Source organism: Scheffersomyces spartinae (genome assembly GCF_019049425.1).
Source record: "Scheffersomyces spartinae strain ARV_011 chromosome Unknown scaffold_4, whole genome shotgun sequence".
Lineage (NCBI taxonomy): Eukaryota > Fungi > Ascomycota > Pichiomycetes > Serinales > Debaryomycetaceae > Lizanozyma > Lizanozyma spartinae.
In genome coordinates this window covers 366,001-381,514 of record NW_025065051.1, presented here as the reverse complement: position 1 = coordinate 381,514, position 15,514 = coordinate 366,001, and the positions used below count along the sequence as shown (strand labels likewise).

The window sequence follows — 15,514 nt, the reverse complement described above, 5'->3', positions numbered from 1 at the left end:
AGGGCGCCACCAAAAACAGTTTTTGTGGTTCAGTTTCTGACATTAATTAGCTGTAATTACAGGTTACCCGCACTTTAAGTTTTAGTAAAGTTTCAAGGGGATGAGGTTGTTACAGTACCCAAAATGAAACCTCTATATGAAACAAACTAATGATATTGTTGTTGTTGCCTTACTCTTTCCCATGTACTCTTTCTTCTATTTAGCTTATATTGAGCTTGGCCGGCTTGCTGGCTGGCTGTATTACTCCTTCATACTTGCTCAAACAATTAGAGTGTTCTTGTAATGTCCAGCGTAGAAGTAACGCGACCGACCTTTTAAGAAGTAGTCTTTTGTCCTAATAAAATAGAACCTGAAACAAAAGTTGTCATTCTTCGCGTCTTGGTCTACTGAAAAGGAGCAACCACTGGACTTTCCTTCTGCTATTTACGGTAGTGCACATGTGCTTCCATTCCCCCTTCAAACTACCCCTCTACTGCCACGGTTAGATCCTTTGGTTCTCTATGACACGACACCATAACGCGATGTTTGCTGCACACCACAGCACCCGGATGAGGCGATGCGAATACTTATAGTGTAGACTACCAAGTATTGTTTAGCCCTACATGATAATAAGCATCATATTGACTACTCCTGTTGATAATTATCGTGTATTAGGCTACGTTTTCCAGTGTAGTTACCATATTTTGATGAAAAGTTGAAAACCGTAGGTGTTTTTCAGTATATTCAAAAAACAAAACCAAAAAATCGAACGCTGTCGTTTATTCATCGAGATAGGAGAACCTCATCACAGTCTGAAAAAGTTCACATCTGTAAGCATAACGTTTTGACTGTGTTTGTTCTGTTCTACACTGAGTCGCTTTCTTATCAAGCAGTTAACAAGCCGCATCTAGTTACGCGTGAGAGAACATAACGCAACGTAAGCAATTATATAACAAATCGACGTGGTGTACGGGTGTGTCTATCACACCGTTATCCTGTAACATGTTTGCCCTACCTAACCAAATGACTCCGTTTAATGCATACCAAATAAAACTTTTAACATAGCCAAAATTACATTTTTGTTCCTATAAAGTGCATCCATCCCCAAGAAGAGAAGTGCAATCTCAATATCTGGGACCAAAAGCTTCTGCTTTTAGTGTTACCTACTGATAAGCAAGAAGAAACAACTTAAAGGGAAATTATGCCACCTCCTTCCTCTCCAACTTCTTCTGGTGATGATAGAATGCCTGAACACACGGCTTCCAACGACGAGAACACACCTATATCTGATACCATACAATCAAACGACAGAACACCACCAATCAGAGAGAACCTGTTTTATACTTTGCTTCCATCGGTGTGGCGAAATGGGTTTACCTCCACATTAAGCTCAGATCATTCCCCCAACCCCAACCCCTTACTGGATAGTGGAACTCGATTGTCTTCAGGGCTACACAATAATAGTAATAACAGTAGGCCAACATTTTGGAGACATTCTGTTGATTCAAATGCATCGACAGTACTTGCAATGGCTCGGGAGAGAAGTAGAATCAGGTCTCCATTAGACAGATTAAATAGAGGCTTTGGGACTCACTCAATCTATGGTATACCTCGCAGAAGCAACAGCAGCAATAGTAGCTCTGGTAATTCCGAAAGAGCCAACCTCCTCCTGCAAAGTAATCGTACTAATAATAATATATGGTATGGACCCTCTGGTTGGTACACTGTTCCAATACTACCCCATTCACGGGTACCAGGTACTCGTCAACGGTCACATGTGTCAACTATGGACTCAATGGATACCACCACTACGGATTCTGAAGGCGAGACTATCCCAACTGATGATATAGGATTGGCTTCAGAATTTGTAGACAACGATATTGACATTGATTTCGCCTCAGCAAGTCAGGATAGTAATAATAATTTGATGTTGCCATCCTTTAGAGTACTGGATGTTGCCTTGAGAGTTAATCGTGATCGACACCGCTCCTTTCTTAGTTCTGTCCACAGGATGAGTACAAATGATGGTGCAGACGAGGCCGATAATGATGACGTTGATGATGATGACGTTGATGGTGATGATGATGACGAGGATACTGCTGCTGCTGCCGATGATGAAGATGGTATTGATGAAGATGAAGACGAAGATTACGATGCAAATGATGACTCAATGGTTGATGAGTATTTCTCTCAATTACTAGGTGGATCAGAAACACTACGTTCCGATAATCCTTTAAATGAACATCTACTATTATCAAGCTCCAGTCAAAACTTCACAAGAAGAAATGCCATAATATCTTCTGATCGTCGGGAAAGGCAAAGAAACGCCAATTATACCCCACAACAAGGTGCTATCTCGTTAAGTCGTCAGTATACAATCAGATGCAAAAGAGGGGAAAGGGATACGAAGGTTTTGAAGGATGATAAACTTGAGAAGGAAATCTCCCAAATTGCTGATAAAATAGATGAAATCTTTGATTCGTTGAAGAATCTTGCGTATAAGCCCAGGCTATCTCCGTTGTTTCCAATTCCTACTAGTCCACAAAGTATGCCTTCATATTTGACTACTTCTAAAGTAATGAAAAAACAAGGGTGTTTGAGCACTTCAATGGACAACATATTGCAAATGAGAAGAAATGGATCGTGGTGGAACTTCCAAAAGTATAATTCTTCCAGAAGGGTCAAGAGCCGGAAACGGAAGTCAACTTCATTTTTATCTCGAGTGACGAATTCTCGTAGTTCATTTCTGGATGTTCGTCTTGCGTACCATGACCAATCTGTGCATATCCAACTCCCACCTCTGAAACGAAAGAGAACAAATGAAGAGAGCAAATCCAGAACCACAACAACTGGCTCAACGGACGAAGAACATAAGAAGTCAAAACTGAAAGATTCTAAACAACAAATTTACGATCTGAACTGGCAAACTAATTTGCATCCGAGCTTCCAAAATGGACCAGGACCTGGACCTATTGGCGGTAAAGAAGAGGAAGATAACGATGTAACACTTCCTATTTTAGAAAAGGAAATAGATGTTTCTTCATTTTTTGGAGAACAATGTGCTGACAATATGTTATCTTCTGAAGATAAGGAGATGATAATGAACATTATTCCCAATTCACATTTAAAAGATGGAACATCGTTTTGCATTGGTATTCCTGGGTCTGGAACGGATTTCTGTGATTTAAACGTACAAATTGTGGATTATGATCAAAAAACATTAGAGGGAACGTTTGAAATTCAGTTGGATTCAATTAAAAAGTTAATTCAAATTAGACGATTCTTCTTTGGTAATCAAGTGTTGGATTCAATATCAACCGAGTTGAGTATTTTTGACAGAATGACCGGTGCAGCAGAGCAATCTCTGTTCATTGACAAGACCATTAATTATCTGATTGCAGTGCCATTTCATGGGAATCTAGTTGATTTCAAAAAGAATGATTTGAGGTTCTATGAGGGGAATGATTTCCGTTCCCTTGATAGCTCCGATAGCTATGTTAGCCGTGCTCAATGTTATTTGCTCAGAGCGCAGTTAATGGAGTGGACAAAGCTCAATCCATTTAAACAATTTAAAGAGCTGTATTTTTTGCTGGTCTTATGGCGCTTGAAATGTGGACTATGTGATAATCCAAGAATTAATTTGTCATCGTGTGGTTTGAAAAGGCAAGCTTTAGAGTTTGCTGAGAAGGTCATTAAATATATTGAACCCTTGACAAACACTTTTGGGTTTGCAAAGCATCAAAGTCCCAAGAGGAAGATTTCATTTTATGATGAGAGCAAAGAGATGATGGAAACAATAGCAGCTTCACAGAGACTACAGGAAAGAGAACGAGCCAATGATATAGGTGGTGGTGATGATATTAACTTGCTAGACTCAGTTCTTAATGACGGAACAACAGAAGTATTTATGAGAGGAAGAAACAATAGACATGCATTTATCTTACGGGACCCACCTCCACAAGTGACGTTTTCCAACTACTTGTCAAACAGTGATATGAGCTTTTTTATGGAAACCTGGAACAAAATGATGGCTGATGTACTTGGCGATACATTAACTATGCCCAATAACTGTCTTACTAATATCCAATGGAATTATATATTGTTTGATCTTACTGTTGATGCAGGAGACATTCTTGATCACTTGATTCAAATAGTGATTGCATCTTTCCCTGAATCAGTTATTGAAAAGTATAGAAATGAAGAGTCCACGGAGAACAGCCTTCCCAAAAAGGCAACCTCATGTCCGATTATGCTTGTGGGGTCAATTGACAGGAAATCAGGTAAACTTGAATTGACAAACACTATCAAATCAATGAAGTCTCGATTCACAAAGGCTAAAGTGCCTAACTTCCCACTCCCTCCTACGGTTATAAATCCTCCCATAAAGCCTATTTCACGGCTTGTGTTCTCGTCGTCCAACGGAACGAATGACGTGAAGGACGACCCTTCAAACACAATCAATACGGAGACAGTGTTGACTGGATTTAGAAAGCACAACGGAACGAGAGGTGGGGGAATGTCTGTGACCGGAATACTATGATTATGATCTGTAATTTTTTTTATATATATACGGAAAACCGCTACTTGTATACGATAGGAAATTTGATTGGTTGGCTAGGAATAATTACTATTTACACTTTATATATATAATTTAACGTCAACATTAATAAATACAAGAAATTGACTATATAACTGGAATTGACCTGACTATCACCAGAACCCCCATCCGCCTTTCCCTTCTATCTTTTCCTTTCTCTTGTTTGCAAAAAAGTCGGCTTTGCATTCCCTATAGGCCTTGAAGAAATCCTCACAATCACTTTTGTCTTGTGTTCTCAACATGCAATCCATAGAAGCTTGTCTTGATTCCTCACAAGGGTCATAGAACTTCGTAGGTTCCTTCATTACCCAATTGTATTTGTGCTTGTGGTTTGTTGGATTGTCTGGATAGAACTTGAATTTATCGGGTCCACCCTTTGTGAAATCTACCTTTTGTTTATCGGTAACAACCTCGGCGTCACTTGCCGTCGTAGATAGCGTGGAAGCTGCTGTGTCTTCTTCTTTGTTCATGCCCTTATTACCTAACAACTACTTACTTATATAGTACGCTGTGAGGAAATAAAAACAATTGCTCTCCAATTGATTATCCCCTTTTTCGAGATTGAACGATTTCCAACCAATATTTATACGGAGTGTTGCTTGACTACACACCTTCTTCTATTAGGTTCGATATGATTCAGTGGTTGCTATTCATCGGACTTTGTACAATCTTTATCGTTCTGTGGAAATAAAGTCGTCCACTGAAAAAGACGACTTTATGAATGTCGCGAAAATTATTACACAATTTCAGTCTGTCATCATGAGATGAGCTCAGACATACATACAAAGCATAACTCTATATATATTATACATACGAAGGATATGGAGGGGAAAGCGGTTATAACATACTACGAGGGATTCGATGTGGTCTGTAGCCGGTGTAAAACAGAGCCAGCTACGGTATGTGCTCGGTTGGACTCATATTGTACTCCATGCTTTGTGAGGTTCATACGGGGTAAGCAAAGAAAGCTGATGAAGGGGGAGCAATTCAAAGCTAAACATGCATCAAAACAGTCGCTGGGTGAGCCTCAGAAGGTGCTATTGGCTTTTTCTGGAGGTGTATCGTCCGTAGTACTCTTTGATGTGTTGGCATCAAACTTGGAGGAGCAAATGGCGAATAAAGGTACCAGGGGCCAACAGGGGTTCGAATTAATAGTGGTAAACTTGGATGAAACAATAGTAAAAAGTATAGACAAGAAAGTCAGATCAATAATCAAGGACTTGATAAGCTTATATCCTACGGTATCTATCCAGTATTTGATTCTACCTTTGCATGCCTTTGTTGCAGATAAATCATCATTAGCAAAGTTATCATTAACCTCCGAGTTTGGTGTAAAACTGCAAGACATAGACACAGCAGCAGCAGCAGCAACAACATTTGAATCCTTATTACTGACGGTATCGAGTAAGTCCGCAGTGGAAGACCTTCTTGCAGTGGTTCAGTCCCAATTACTATTACAAACTGCGTATCAAGAGAAATGTCAGACGTTGGTTATGGGCCACAACACAACTCGTTTGGCCAACGAAATCATAAGTCTCACGGTTAAGGGAAGAGGGGGGATTATCCACAAAGATATCGCCGATCACAAAGAACATTTCAAGGACACCCAGATTGAGATTCTTTATCCTTTAAGAGGTGTGTTGCAAGCAGAAATAGATGCCTATGCTAAGTTAACCGGCTTAGATGTCCATGTTGCCAAGTATACGGAGATAAAGTCAAGAGTCAATAAGAACTTGACTGTCAATGATTTATCTACTCAATACTTTCGGACTTTAGATCTGCTTGGATATGGTAACACTGCTAGTACCGTTCTCAAGTCCGGAGAAAAACTAGGTGAGCCAAGGGGAACGGCGATATCTCATTGTAGAATGTGTGGGGAGGACATTAGACTGCCTCCAAGAACTTGGTTGAATAACATTACCACCAACGAAGGCGTGCCACTAGAGACAGAAGAAGAACTTAGGAATCTAGAAGCATTCAATCGGGAATATCCATCAATCTCAAACGGTGTTCAAGATAATTCTGCTGCGGCTGGGGTTGGGGTTGTAGACGTATGTTACGGATGCACGCTTTCCTTACAAGCGGCCAAGCCAACACTTGTATGGCCAGTCAGACACAATGAGAAGGACATAATCAATGAGTACGTTTTAACTGATAACGAGGAAGACGAAGTTTAAACAGCTGTGCATTTAGAGGGCTAAATTAGCCGAAAAAATTAAATAGAAGCGATGGAAACCAGCCATCCTTCAAACATGGCTTTATTATCATAGTTTGATGGCCTGATAGGAAAAGGACAAAAGTATAGGCGAGAAGTGTAATAATGTAAGGAGCGTTTATAGACAGTTGAAACAAACTAAGGTACTTGCTTTCATGAAATTAAAATGCTGACCACAAGGCCACTGAAACATCAACAACGTTTCCGAACATTTCTTACGCTCAAAAATTTTTGTTGATCATTCTAGATGTTGCTACTAAGTCCATCAATTCCCTTCGTTTCTCTGACCTTATGACCCCTGATCCAAGACCTTCGAGAATTCGACTTCGGATGAAAGGTAAACTTCGATATCTACGCACTAAACGAGCGCCCCACACATTATATTACGAGAATTCTGCGATAACACCCAATCAGCTATTAACATTCTTACAGATTCCCCGCCTTTTTATATCGATGGGCATATCTCTATGAAGACGCAGACCCAACAACGCAGTACATTCTTCAGATTAGAGATGTCACGCAGCTTAGATAGTGGTAGTGGAACTGTAGGCCAGTATAGATTTGTATGGGCCCAGTGTTCGCTGTAAATGCAATTATGTAACATATGCATATCACTTTGCTGCCCTTTTCGGCCATGCATACCGTGGCCCTGACTCAGGTCCTAACACCCGTTGTTCGAACCATGCACAATATTAGATTTTGGGTGCAAAAACCGAAATCACGTCAAATGCGACTTTGGTAGCGTACATCAATCTGCAAGAGTTTTGTGGGGTACATACGGAACAATATGCAGTGACTGTGGTCTTTCACTGGATGAGATGAGAAAACCTCACAAAAGTACCAAAGGTAAATGAGTCTTTAACGGCAATTTACAAGATTTCAAGGAGTCATAAATAAGAAATGTTTATTATAGACTAGCTAAAAACAATTAATGTAAAATAAAATACAAAAGAAGTGAATTTTCGTAAAGGTAGTTGCGAGGAGACTCTTTGGTGGCACTCCGGGTATCAAAGGATTGAAAATAAATAATATGTTCCTACTCTATAGGGCACAAAATTATGTAGACTGAAGCAAAGCAAAATTGTCAAAAAAGACGAAGCGAGCGAATTAAATGGTAAACGTAGAACAAGTAGGTATCTTAGAAAGTAACAAAGTTACCAAGTTCCAAGTCTTCGGACTTGATATATGAGGTAAGGTTGAGATCTTTCATGAGTGCTGCATCGAAATCACCAATTGGTTTTCCCAAGGAATCATCTTCAGAGTACTCAGAAAGTGGAGAGTACACCAATGGTTCTTGTTGGTAAGTAGTTATAGGTTGTTGTTGTTGTTGTTGTTGTTGTTGTTGTTGTTGTTGTTGTGAGACAGAAGGTTGTTCGAGTAAGGCTGATCTAAATTGGTAGTTGAGCATTAAGAAGTCATCCAATCCTAATTTGGGAGTTTCCAATATGCTAGTGTGTGGTTCATGGTAAATAACTCTGTTACGTACTGGAGAATTTGAAAATACTGCAGTACTGTTTATCTTCGGAGTTTCGAAGTGTTGTCTCTTGTTGGAGTATTCTACGGCAGACATCAGTCTCTTATGAGTTGGACTTTGTTGATTAGTAGCTGTGTTTGACATCGAACTGGATCTTTGTGTGGGGTATTCAGGAATGGAAGATGTACCAAACCAGTTGAAAGGATCGGTAAAATTTGAGCCTTGCTCAATACTGTTGTTAAGAGCTTCAGGCATTGGTTGTGCTGCCTCTTGTTGTTCAGTCCATTGCTCTAAGCCGGCAAATTGAATCCCTAAACCAAGAAGAACTTCCTTTTCACCTTCAGTAGTAGTAGTAGCAGTAGCTAATGCTCCTTCTTCAGTTAAGTTGAAGCTGTCATCCCATTGAGTAAAGTCAAAGATGGAAGAATTGACACTGTCTTCAACAGATGAAGTTGGAGATGGCATTGCTTGATGTAATGGAAGAGTGTTGGAAGTAGACTTGGCTGAAACTTTTGGTACAACTTCCTGTTCCTCGCTCTTAACTGGAGACAAGTCAACAAAGACAAAATCCTTTGGCTTACCTGGCTTGTTCTTTGGTCTTCTTAATGGTGGTCTCTTGACAACGTATGAAGCAGCAGCAGTACTAATCTTCAATGAGTTGTTTAAACATTCAATAGAGGTGCTGTTAGAAGCCGAGCCGGAAGATGTAGAAGGCTTTCTTTTAACTCTCCACATCTTCTTTCCGTTAGCTGGTGGTAATACTGTAGTAGACCTAAGGTAGAAGTTAGTGTGAATGACTTATAATCAGACCCGAAAACTGAACTTATACATACATTTTTATTGTGGTATCAATGGGTATCAAAATTGTCTAATAGACCTGTAAAGTGTTCAGAAAAGATTTAAGTTAGACTGTAGAAACCAAGGGGATTTAACTTCCTATTTATTCCCTTTCTCAACTAAGTAAAAGTATTTTGCAACATTCCTCCCCTCTTCAATAATAAAATCTCAAATAGTTATCAATTCCTCTCTATAACTTCTATCATCGGTTGAATTTTTCTATTAAAGCTCAATTACTATGCTATTACGATTTTGAAAACTGCCTTTTTAGGAATACTTTTATTGTTCTCTAGAATGTCACTTACCATAATAGTTTATCTACATAGTCGCCAACTCTCTAACTTAAAATTTAAGCCGTACTGCAGAAGAACACCGCTTCCCCAAATATTGTGCATTAATTTTATGCATAAGTACACAAAAGGAATATGCAAACGCATGTATGATAATTTTTGATGCATTTTTAAAAAAATGGAGTAAGGTTGCAACATAGTTCTTGAGGCAGTATTAGGAGTAGTGTGTTATGCATAATGTATTGGATAATTATCTCTTACATCATGGCTTAAATTTAGAACCACGAGACTGTTGTGGGGGTCAATTTCTACTAGATTGTACTTCCTCATTACTGTAATTGCCTTAAAGCGAAAAGTAGGCAGATTATTGGTTTGACCCAAGGTGTTGGACCCAAAAAAGAATAAGAAGAAATGAAACATGGTCTTGTTGGGTATACCATAAACAGTATGACCAAACCCCTGAGTGAGGATTAAATTGATAAATCCCTTGATAATGCAAATTTGCTGTAATTATTTACTTCTTTGAGATTAGTTTACTTTGTTCTATGATTTTACATACTCGGTCTATCGATTCTCAAGAGGAGGGGAGACATTGTGGTAACCTCTATTAAAAGCCAATAGGAAAACCTGGGGTAAACCGCATGGCCGGATTCGCGCGCAACAAATTAGAGCCACTCCAGAGTACAATAGCTGCAACATTCTTCGTGAGATGCTGAAGAAAAAGAAATCAAGAACATTACAATTTAATTACTTCCTATTAAGGTTGTAACTTGCAGACAATCTGCAGCATCCGGACTAAATAGGCACCACTATGTCTTGAATTTGTAACCCCTCTTCGATGATTGAAAGAAGACTATTCGAATGGTTTACGAGGACATCGACTAAGAAACTACATTGTTCACGACTAGTTGCTACCTAAAATTCAAGTACTACGATATCATAAAATGTTTCTTTGGAATCATTAAGCAAAATATTATCAATCCCGACTCCATTGGGGAGCACTTAGCTGTTCAAGGTAGCTGTGTAACTATTTGTTCAACTACCATAAAGTATTTTCTATAGAAACACATCATAATGTGTTCACCTTAAAACTTTACTATGCCACGGATGAATTGCAAAAGGTAACAATAGTATCAAACAAAACCTCAAAATGTCCCAAGTGTAATTTGTGGGGTTAATAAAAAAATGCAATTAATAAGAACAAAACAGGGTGTTATGAAATGCATATCTAATGAACAATAAGCTTATTGTTAACTTGTCCTCGTCAATATCTCCAGAAGAGAGAACAATCCAACCCCTTTTAGAATAATATAGCATTTGCTATACAACCTGAGTATATCACTCATAATTCAAGTTGAATAAACTATTAATATAGTGCTAATGGAAATTTCACCTACTTCAACAAATGAAACATACCTTTGAAATTTTGCTTACTACAAGTAGTACATGATATCTCCCCGCCTTTCAAGTTCCGTCCGAGTATTCAAAAACCGGAATGAAACCAAAATCGAAGTCTGTAGTGATCATCGCCATAGTGATCATCTCCATTAGATAGGTCAATAGGTGCCATAAAGATGTGTTTTCCTGTTTAAGACCATGGATGTCTAATTAGTCTCTATTGCTACACCCATTGGATTTCAAAATCCAAAACTTTACTTAGTTAGGCAATATGACAAAAGTCTAAGTATAACTAGGAAAGTTTCCAGAACACCCGTTGAAGGATCAAAAGTCACTCAGAGTTAGAAGGATATGCGTAGAAAACTGAGGTTAATCAACACCGAGGTCCTAACACCCATGTTCTTGATTAAACTTATGTACAGTTCAAGATTGCCTTCAAGTTGTCACCTGCATAAATACGCACTGTTGCATCAATAAGCAGCAACATCCAGGGGAGGGGAACAAGTACTACATCCTCTTTGTACATAGCCTAGTAGTCCAAAACGCAGGGTCCTAATTAGGCAGTAAACTTTTTAGTGACATACACTTCAAATGCCTAATCGGGTACCTTGCATATTTCAACCACTTGAGTTTCCTTTCGGGGTTGTGATTGTCGGACAATAGCAAAGTTGTTCCGTTCTTTCAAGGCAAATTTTACTTCGTTTTTGTCAAGGGAAGGGAAAAGGAGTGAAATCCGTTCCGTGCTTTGCATAAAGATTTAGAGGTCCGAATGGATCTTCCTTAACCAAAGCTAGTGCGCCTATTTTAATGGAACCGCAAAGTAGTTACCGCAACCAGAACATAGCAAAATTCAGATAAGTCGTATGAATTTGCTGAAGAATCCGTTCTCTGGACGATGGCAATCATTATCTTTGAATTATTGGCATTCTCCTTTCTGATGCAACTAAATGTCGCATTTTGACTATCAATAGGGGGGGGGCTTTAGAATAATATTTTTTGACTCTCAATTACACATCAACAAATTTCCGCCCATTTCGTAGTGATGATAAAATTAGTTTCATGTGGTTAAATCAATCTCCGAGTACTTGACTATTGTGCAGGTCGCGTACTCGGTGTCGTAGCCGCTACAATAAACGTCAAGAAGGCTTTAGACGGCTCCATTATCTCACTGTCTAAGGTACCATTAAGATCCTGAAACCAAATCAAACCCTGAATAAAACATAAGTTGACGAATACTAGAGCTAATCCTAGGGGAGATAGATTCCATCAAAGAAACGTATAAGAACGTACATCACTATGTTGCACCGTTTCAGTATTAGGTTTCATGGTTAGGTCGCCTGACGTAGTAAAAAATTGACCCAAGGAGCCTTGACACCCATGCTAAACTTTCAGAGAAAAAAACCGTGGGATAAAATGTCCTATTGCCTTTTCTGGATGCCACATCATCCTGAAAGCCCAATAGGATTTCCTTTCCGGTGTACTCACCTGTGGTAAAGTCCGGTTTAGGCTTTTTTCTGCAGCAGTAAAAGTGCTACGAGCCAAAATAGAACCGTTCTATATACTGGATTTTCGGTAAATTTCCACGATCCAACTATTGTTTTTCAGACTTTTGGTGATATGATGCTTTGTGCATGATTGGTGAATTTCACAGCATTACGTTGCCACGCATCATCCCCTCTCTTTGTCGCTTACACCCACGGTTAGAATTCGTTTCCAAGTCGTTTTAGTGCCAACTAGCAAAAGTGACCGAGGCCACCAAAATTTTGCGATTCGTTGTGACACAGTTGCGCTAAACCTCGAGAAGTGGTTGACTCCACTCCTCTAGAGGAGGGGAGATTCGAAGTACAATCGATTAGATTCAGTTGGGGTAAACATGACATAACGCAAAGTAATCGTTGTAGTAGTAGCGGGGAGTCGAAAGATGATGGTGGTTCAGGAAATCATAATTCGTAAAAATAGTAATCTGACAAGATAATACAGTTGGAAAGAATAGATAAATTATTAATGTTTTTTGTAAGAAATACTCAGGATATATATATACCTACAAGACTTCATTAAAAATGCATATGGTTTTTTTGTCAAATGCCTATGTAAACTAAAACAGCCCGATAATGTGATCTGATGCACCAAAATTAGGTACTGTGAAAATGAAGTTATCCCACCCTGTCTGATTTCGATCCGCAGTCTTGTGAAACTTCAATCACTTTCCCTAAATGAGTACTATTATCATTCAAAAATCACGTGTGATCCCAAATAGGCTGACTTATTGTATTTTTATATATATATATTTGCCTTAGAAGGCTTATTTACTCTTTAACTATGTTATAAGTGTAAGAAAGGACTTATAAACAACCGTTGATCGTCAACTTTCTTGTTTCCTTATTTAGAAATTAGTTGTGGTTGTGATTAATGAATAATCTAGCCGTTTCTATTTGACCTCCCCTTTGATCTAGCATTTGTTCTTCACTAGAAGCTAAATATATTAATGAAAAGGATACCTACTTTACGGTACTGTTTTCAACTACAATAAAGTTACCGGCACCTCAAGTCCTGCGCAGCTATGTATCTCCCACAATTTCATACCAGCCAAGGCTCTAGCATGGCATAAGCTTGAATTAGTCATGACCAATTATTGTCCTTTGAAGGAGAATGAGCATTGTAGAATTTCTCACACTTGAATCTTGTTGACTGCACTTTATCACAATTGAACTATATACATGACTGATAAATACAATAAAGTCTTTCTATAAAATTGTGGAGAATTAATTGAAAGTTAACCTTATTCTTTGTAAAGATAATAATAATGCCATTATATGCCTCTAGAAGAGGTCACTATCACCTCAAGTACCACACCAAAATTGAATACCATCGGTTTCAAGGTTAAACTCCGAACGATTTCAAATCACTCTCCACAACTCTGACAATACTAAGTAGAACTCGTCATGTCGTCCACAGCTTTTGATTCTCTCTCTTTCCGTTCTCTAGCCATTTTTCGCAAGACTTTGGGCATTTGACGCGCTATCATACGCTCTTCGTTTCGCTTTTCTTCAATTATTCCATTAACCCATCGTTTTATGTATTGTCGTTTCTGTTCTTCTAATACGTTCTGTTCATAAACCTTCTTGCTTGCTACTTGCTCGGGTGTAGGGTCCTCTATCCGAATTGAAAGCCATTTACCCTCTTGTTTTCTCTTAACAATTTCGTCCTCATCGAATTCCTGATACCGGAATATAGGTGCGGGAGATGTCTTCACTGTAACCCAAATACCTGCTCCTATGGCTACAACCGACACAACAAGTCGCTGTAACATGGTCTTCGGCCTTGCGGGCATGGACATAATGTATTTATACTAGAATGATTTATCCATGAAGCCCAAGGGCAAAGACTTAAACTGTTTACTATGGTGTAAGAGATCACTACTTGACAATTTCAGTACTTCACAAATAGGAGGGCTCAAAATTCACAAGTCACGTGATTCCAAATCTCAACCACAAGTGTTTCAAGATTTTCTACAGTTTTGTTATGCTTAATTCATGATTAAGGGAGGACGGATAACTGTATCGCTTATTGAGAATAATTGGCCAAAATTCCATAGTATTAGTTTGTGCACAGTAAAATATAGTTGTTAAAAGTTAAGTTAAGATTATAGAGTGAGCTTGAAGTTGTAATTTCTGGCATCAAACATTTCCCTATAACATACTATGGCTGCATTACCTAAGAGAATCATTAAAGAAACTGAACGGTTGGTGAGTGACCCCGTTCCAGGAATAACAGCAGTACCAAGTGATGACAATTTACGGTATTTTCATGTTACAATCGATGGGCCTGATTCCTCACCATATTCTAGTGGAGTGTTTGACTTGGAACTATATTTGCCTGATGATTATCCCATGTGTGCTCCTAAAGTGAGGTTTTTGACCAAGATATATCATCCTAACATTGATAAGTTAGGTAGAATCTGTTTGGATGTGTTAAAGGACAACTGGTCTCCGGCATTACAAATCCGTACCATCCTATTGTCGATACAAGCGTTGTTGGGAGCACCTAACCCGGACGACCCGTTAGCCAATGATGTTGCTGAAGATTGGAAACAGGACGAAAAGAGGGCAGTGCAAGTTGCAAAAGAATGGACAGAGAAGTACGCCAAGAGCAAAGAAATTGCCACCACCTCTACCACCGAAGAAAGTGTTTAGCATTCATGCTGTACTTGAGCTAAAGCTACACGGTGTGTGATACAGCAAGTCATGCCGTCAAAGTCACGAGTAATGTGGAGGAGATTTTCTAACGACCTTCATATTTTAGTATCATTTTATAAATCTTAGTATTTTTATTAATAAATGTTATGCAGATTTATTGGTGTATGGACATCTATGGGATAGTTGGGTAGAGGATGGTTCACTCTTTAATTCTTAATGGAGACCCATTTTGAAACACAGTATTCAGAATTTATATGAACACAGTCAGATGCTCAGTTGGTAGTAACTTTTCTTTGTTAATAACGTATAGTCCTACTGTTACTCTGGAATCAGGACTTATTGTGGTGGAGGTGAGAATTACATCACAAATTAAGGTATCGGCATTCTGGTTTTAAAATCGGCATATTGCCTGCACACAACATAAAGGGAGCTGGCTTCCCTCATCATACCATAAACCGTTCTCATACAGAGATCAATGTGAAGTGACTCAAATCAATGCAATGAAAACCATAACTTGCATAATTCATT

The 15,514-nt window shown here is 38.8% G+C and overlaps 6 protein-coding genes across 6 annotated transcripts; 3 read left to right on the top strand and 3 right to left on the bottom strand.

The window, feature by feature from the left end:
* Positions 1-1,774: 1,774 nt before the first annotated feature.
* On the top strand, positions 1,775-4,519 carry KQ657_003780 (uncharacterized protein; the record flags this gene model as incomplete). Its single annotated transcript, XM_043194477.1, has 1 exon — positions 1,775-4,519. One exon carries the CDS (start codon positions 1,775-1,777, stop codon positions 4,517-4,519), a length of 2,745 nt encoding a protein of 914 aa, XP_043050801.1.
* Positions 4,520-4,689: 170 nt separating this feature from the next.
* COX23 (uncharacterized protein) lies at positions 4,690-5,046 on the bottom strand (the record flags this gene model as incomplete). Its single annotated transcript, XM_043194476.1, has 1 exon — positions 4,690-5,046. One exon carries the CDS (start codon positions 5,044-5,046, stop codon positions 4,690-4,692), a length of 357 nt encoding a protein of 118 aa, XP_043050800.1.
* Positions 5,047-5,397: 351 nt separating this feature from the next.
* NCS2 (Ncs2p) lies at positions 5,398-6,753 on the top strand (the record flags this gene model as incomplete). The annotated part of the gene is made up of 1 exon (XM_043194475.1): positions 5,398-6,753. The coding sequence occupies one exon, from the start codon at positions 5,398-5,400 to the stop codon at positions 6,751-6,753; it is 1,356 nt and encodes a 451-aa protein (XP_043050799.1).
* Positions 6,754-7,929: 1,176 nt separating this feature from the next.
* Positions 7,930-9,100, bottom strand: AGA1 (Aga1p; the record flags this gene model as incomplete). The annotated part of the gene is given in 3 exon segments (XM_043194474.1): positions 7,930-9,026; positions 9,076-9,082; positions 9,095-9,100. The coding sequence occupies 3 exon segments, from the start codon at positions 9,098-9,100 to the stop codon at positions 7,930-7,932; spliced, it is 1,110 nt and encodes a 369-aa protein (XP_043050798.1).
* Positions 9,101-13,716: 4,616 nt separating this feature from the next.
* On the bottom strand, positions 13,717-14,127 carry KQ657_003776 (uncharacterized protein; the record flags this gene model as incomplete). Its single annotated transcript, XM_043194473.1, has 1 exon — positions 13,717-14,127. One exon carries the CDS (start codon positions 14,125-14,127, stop codon positions 13,717-13,719), a length of 411 nt encoding a protein of 136 aa, XP_043050797.1.
* Positions 14,128-14,491: 364 nt separating this feature from the next.
* UBC13 (E2 ubiquitin-conjugating protein) lies at positions 14,492-14,983 on the top strand (the record flags this gene model as incomplete). The annotated part of the gene is made up of 1 exon (XM_043194472.1): positions 14,492-14,983. One exon carries the CDS (start codon positions 14,492-14,494, stop codon positions 14,981-14,983), a length of 492 nt encoding a protein of 163 aa, XP_043050796.1.
* Positions 14,984-15,514: the final 531 nt, after the last annotated feature.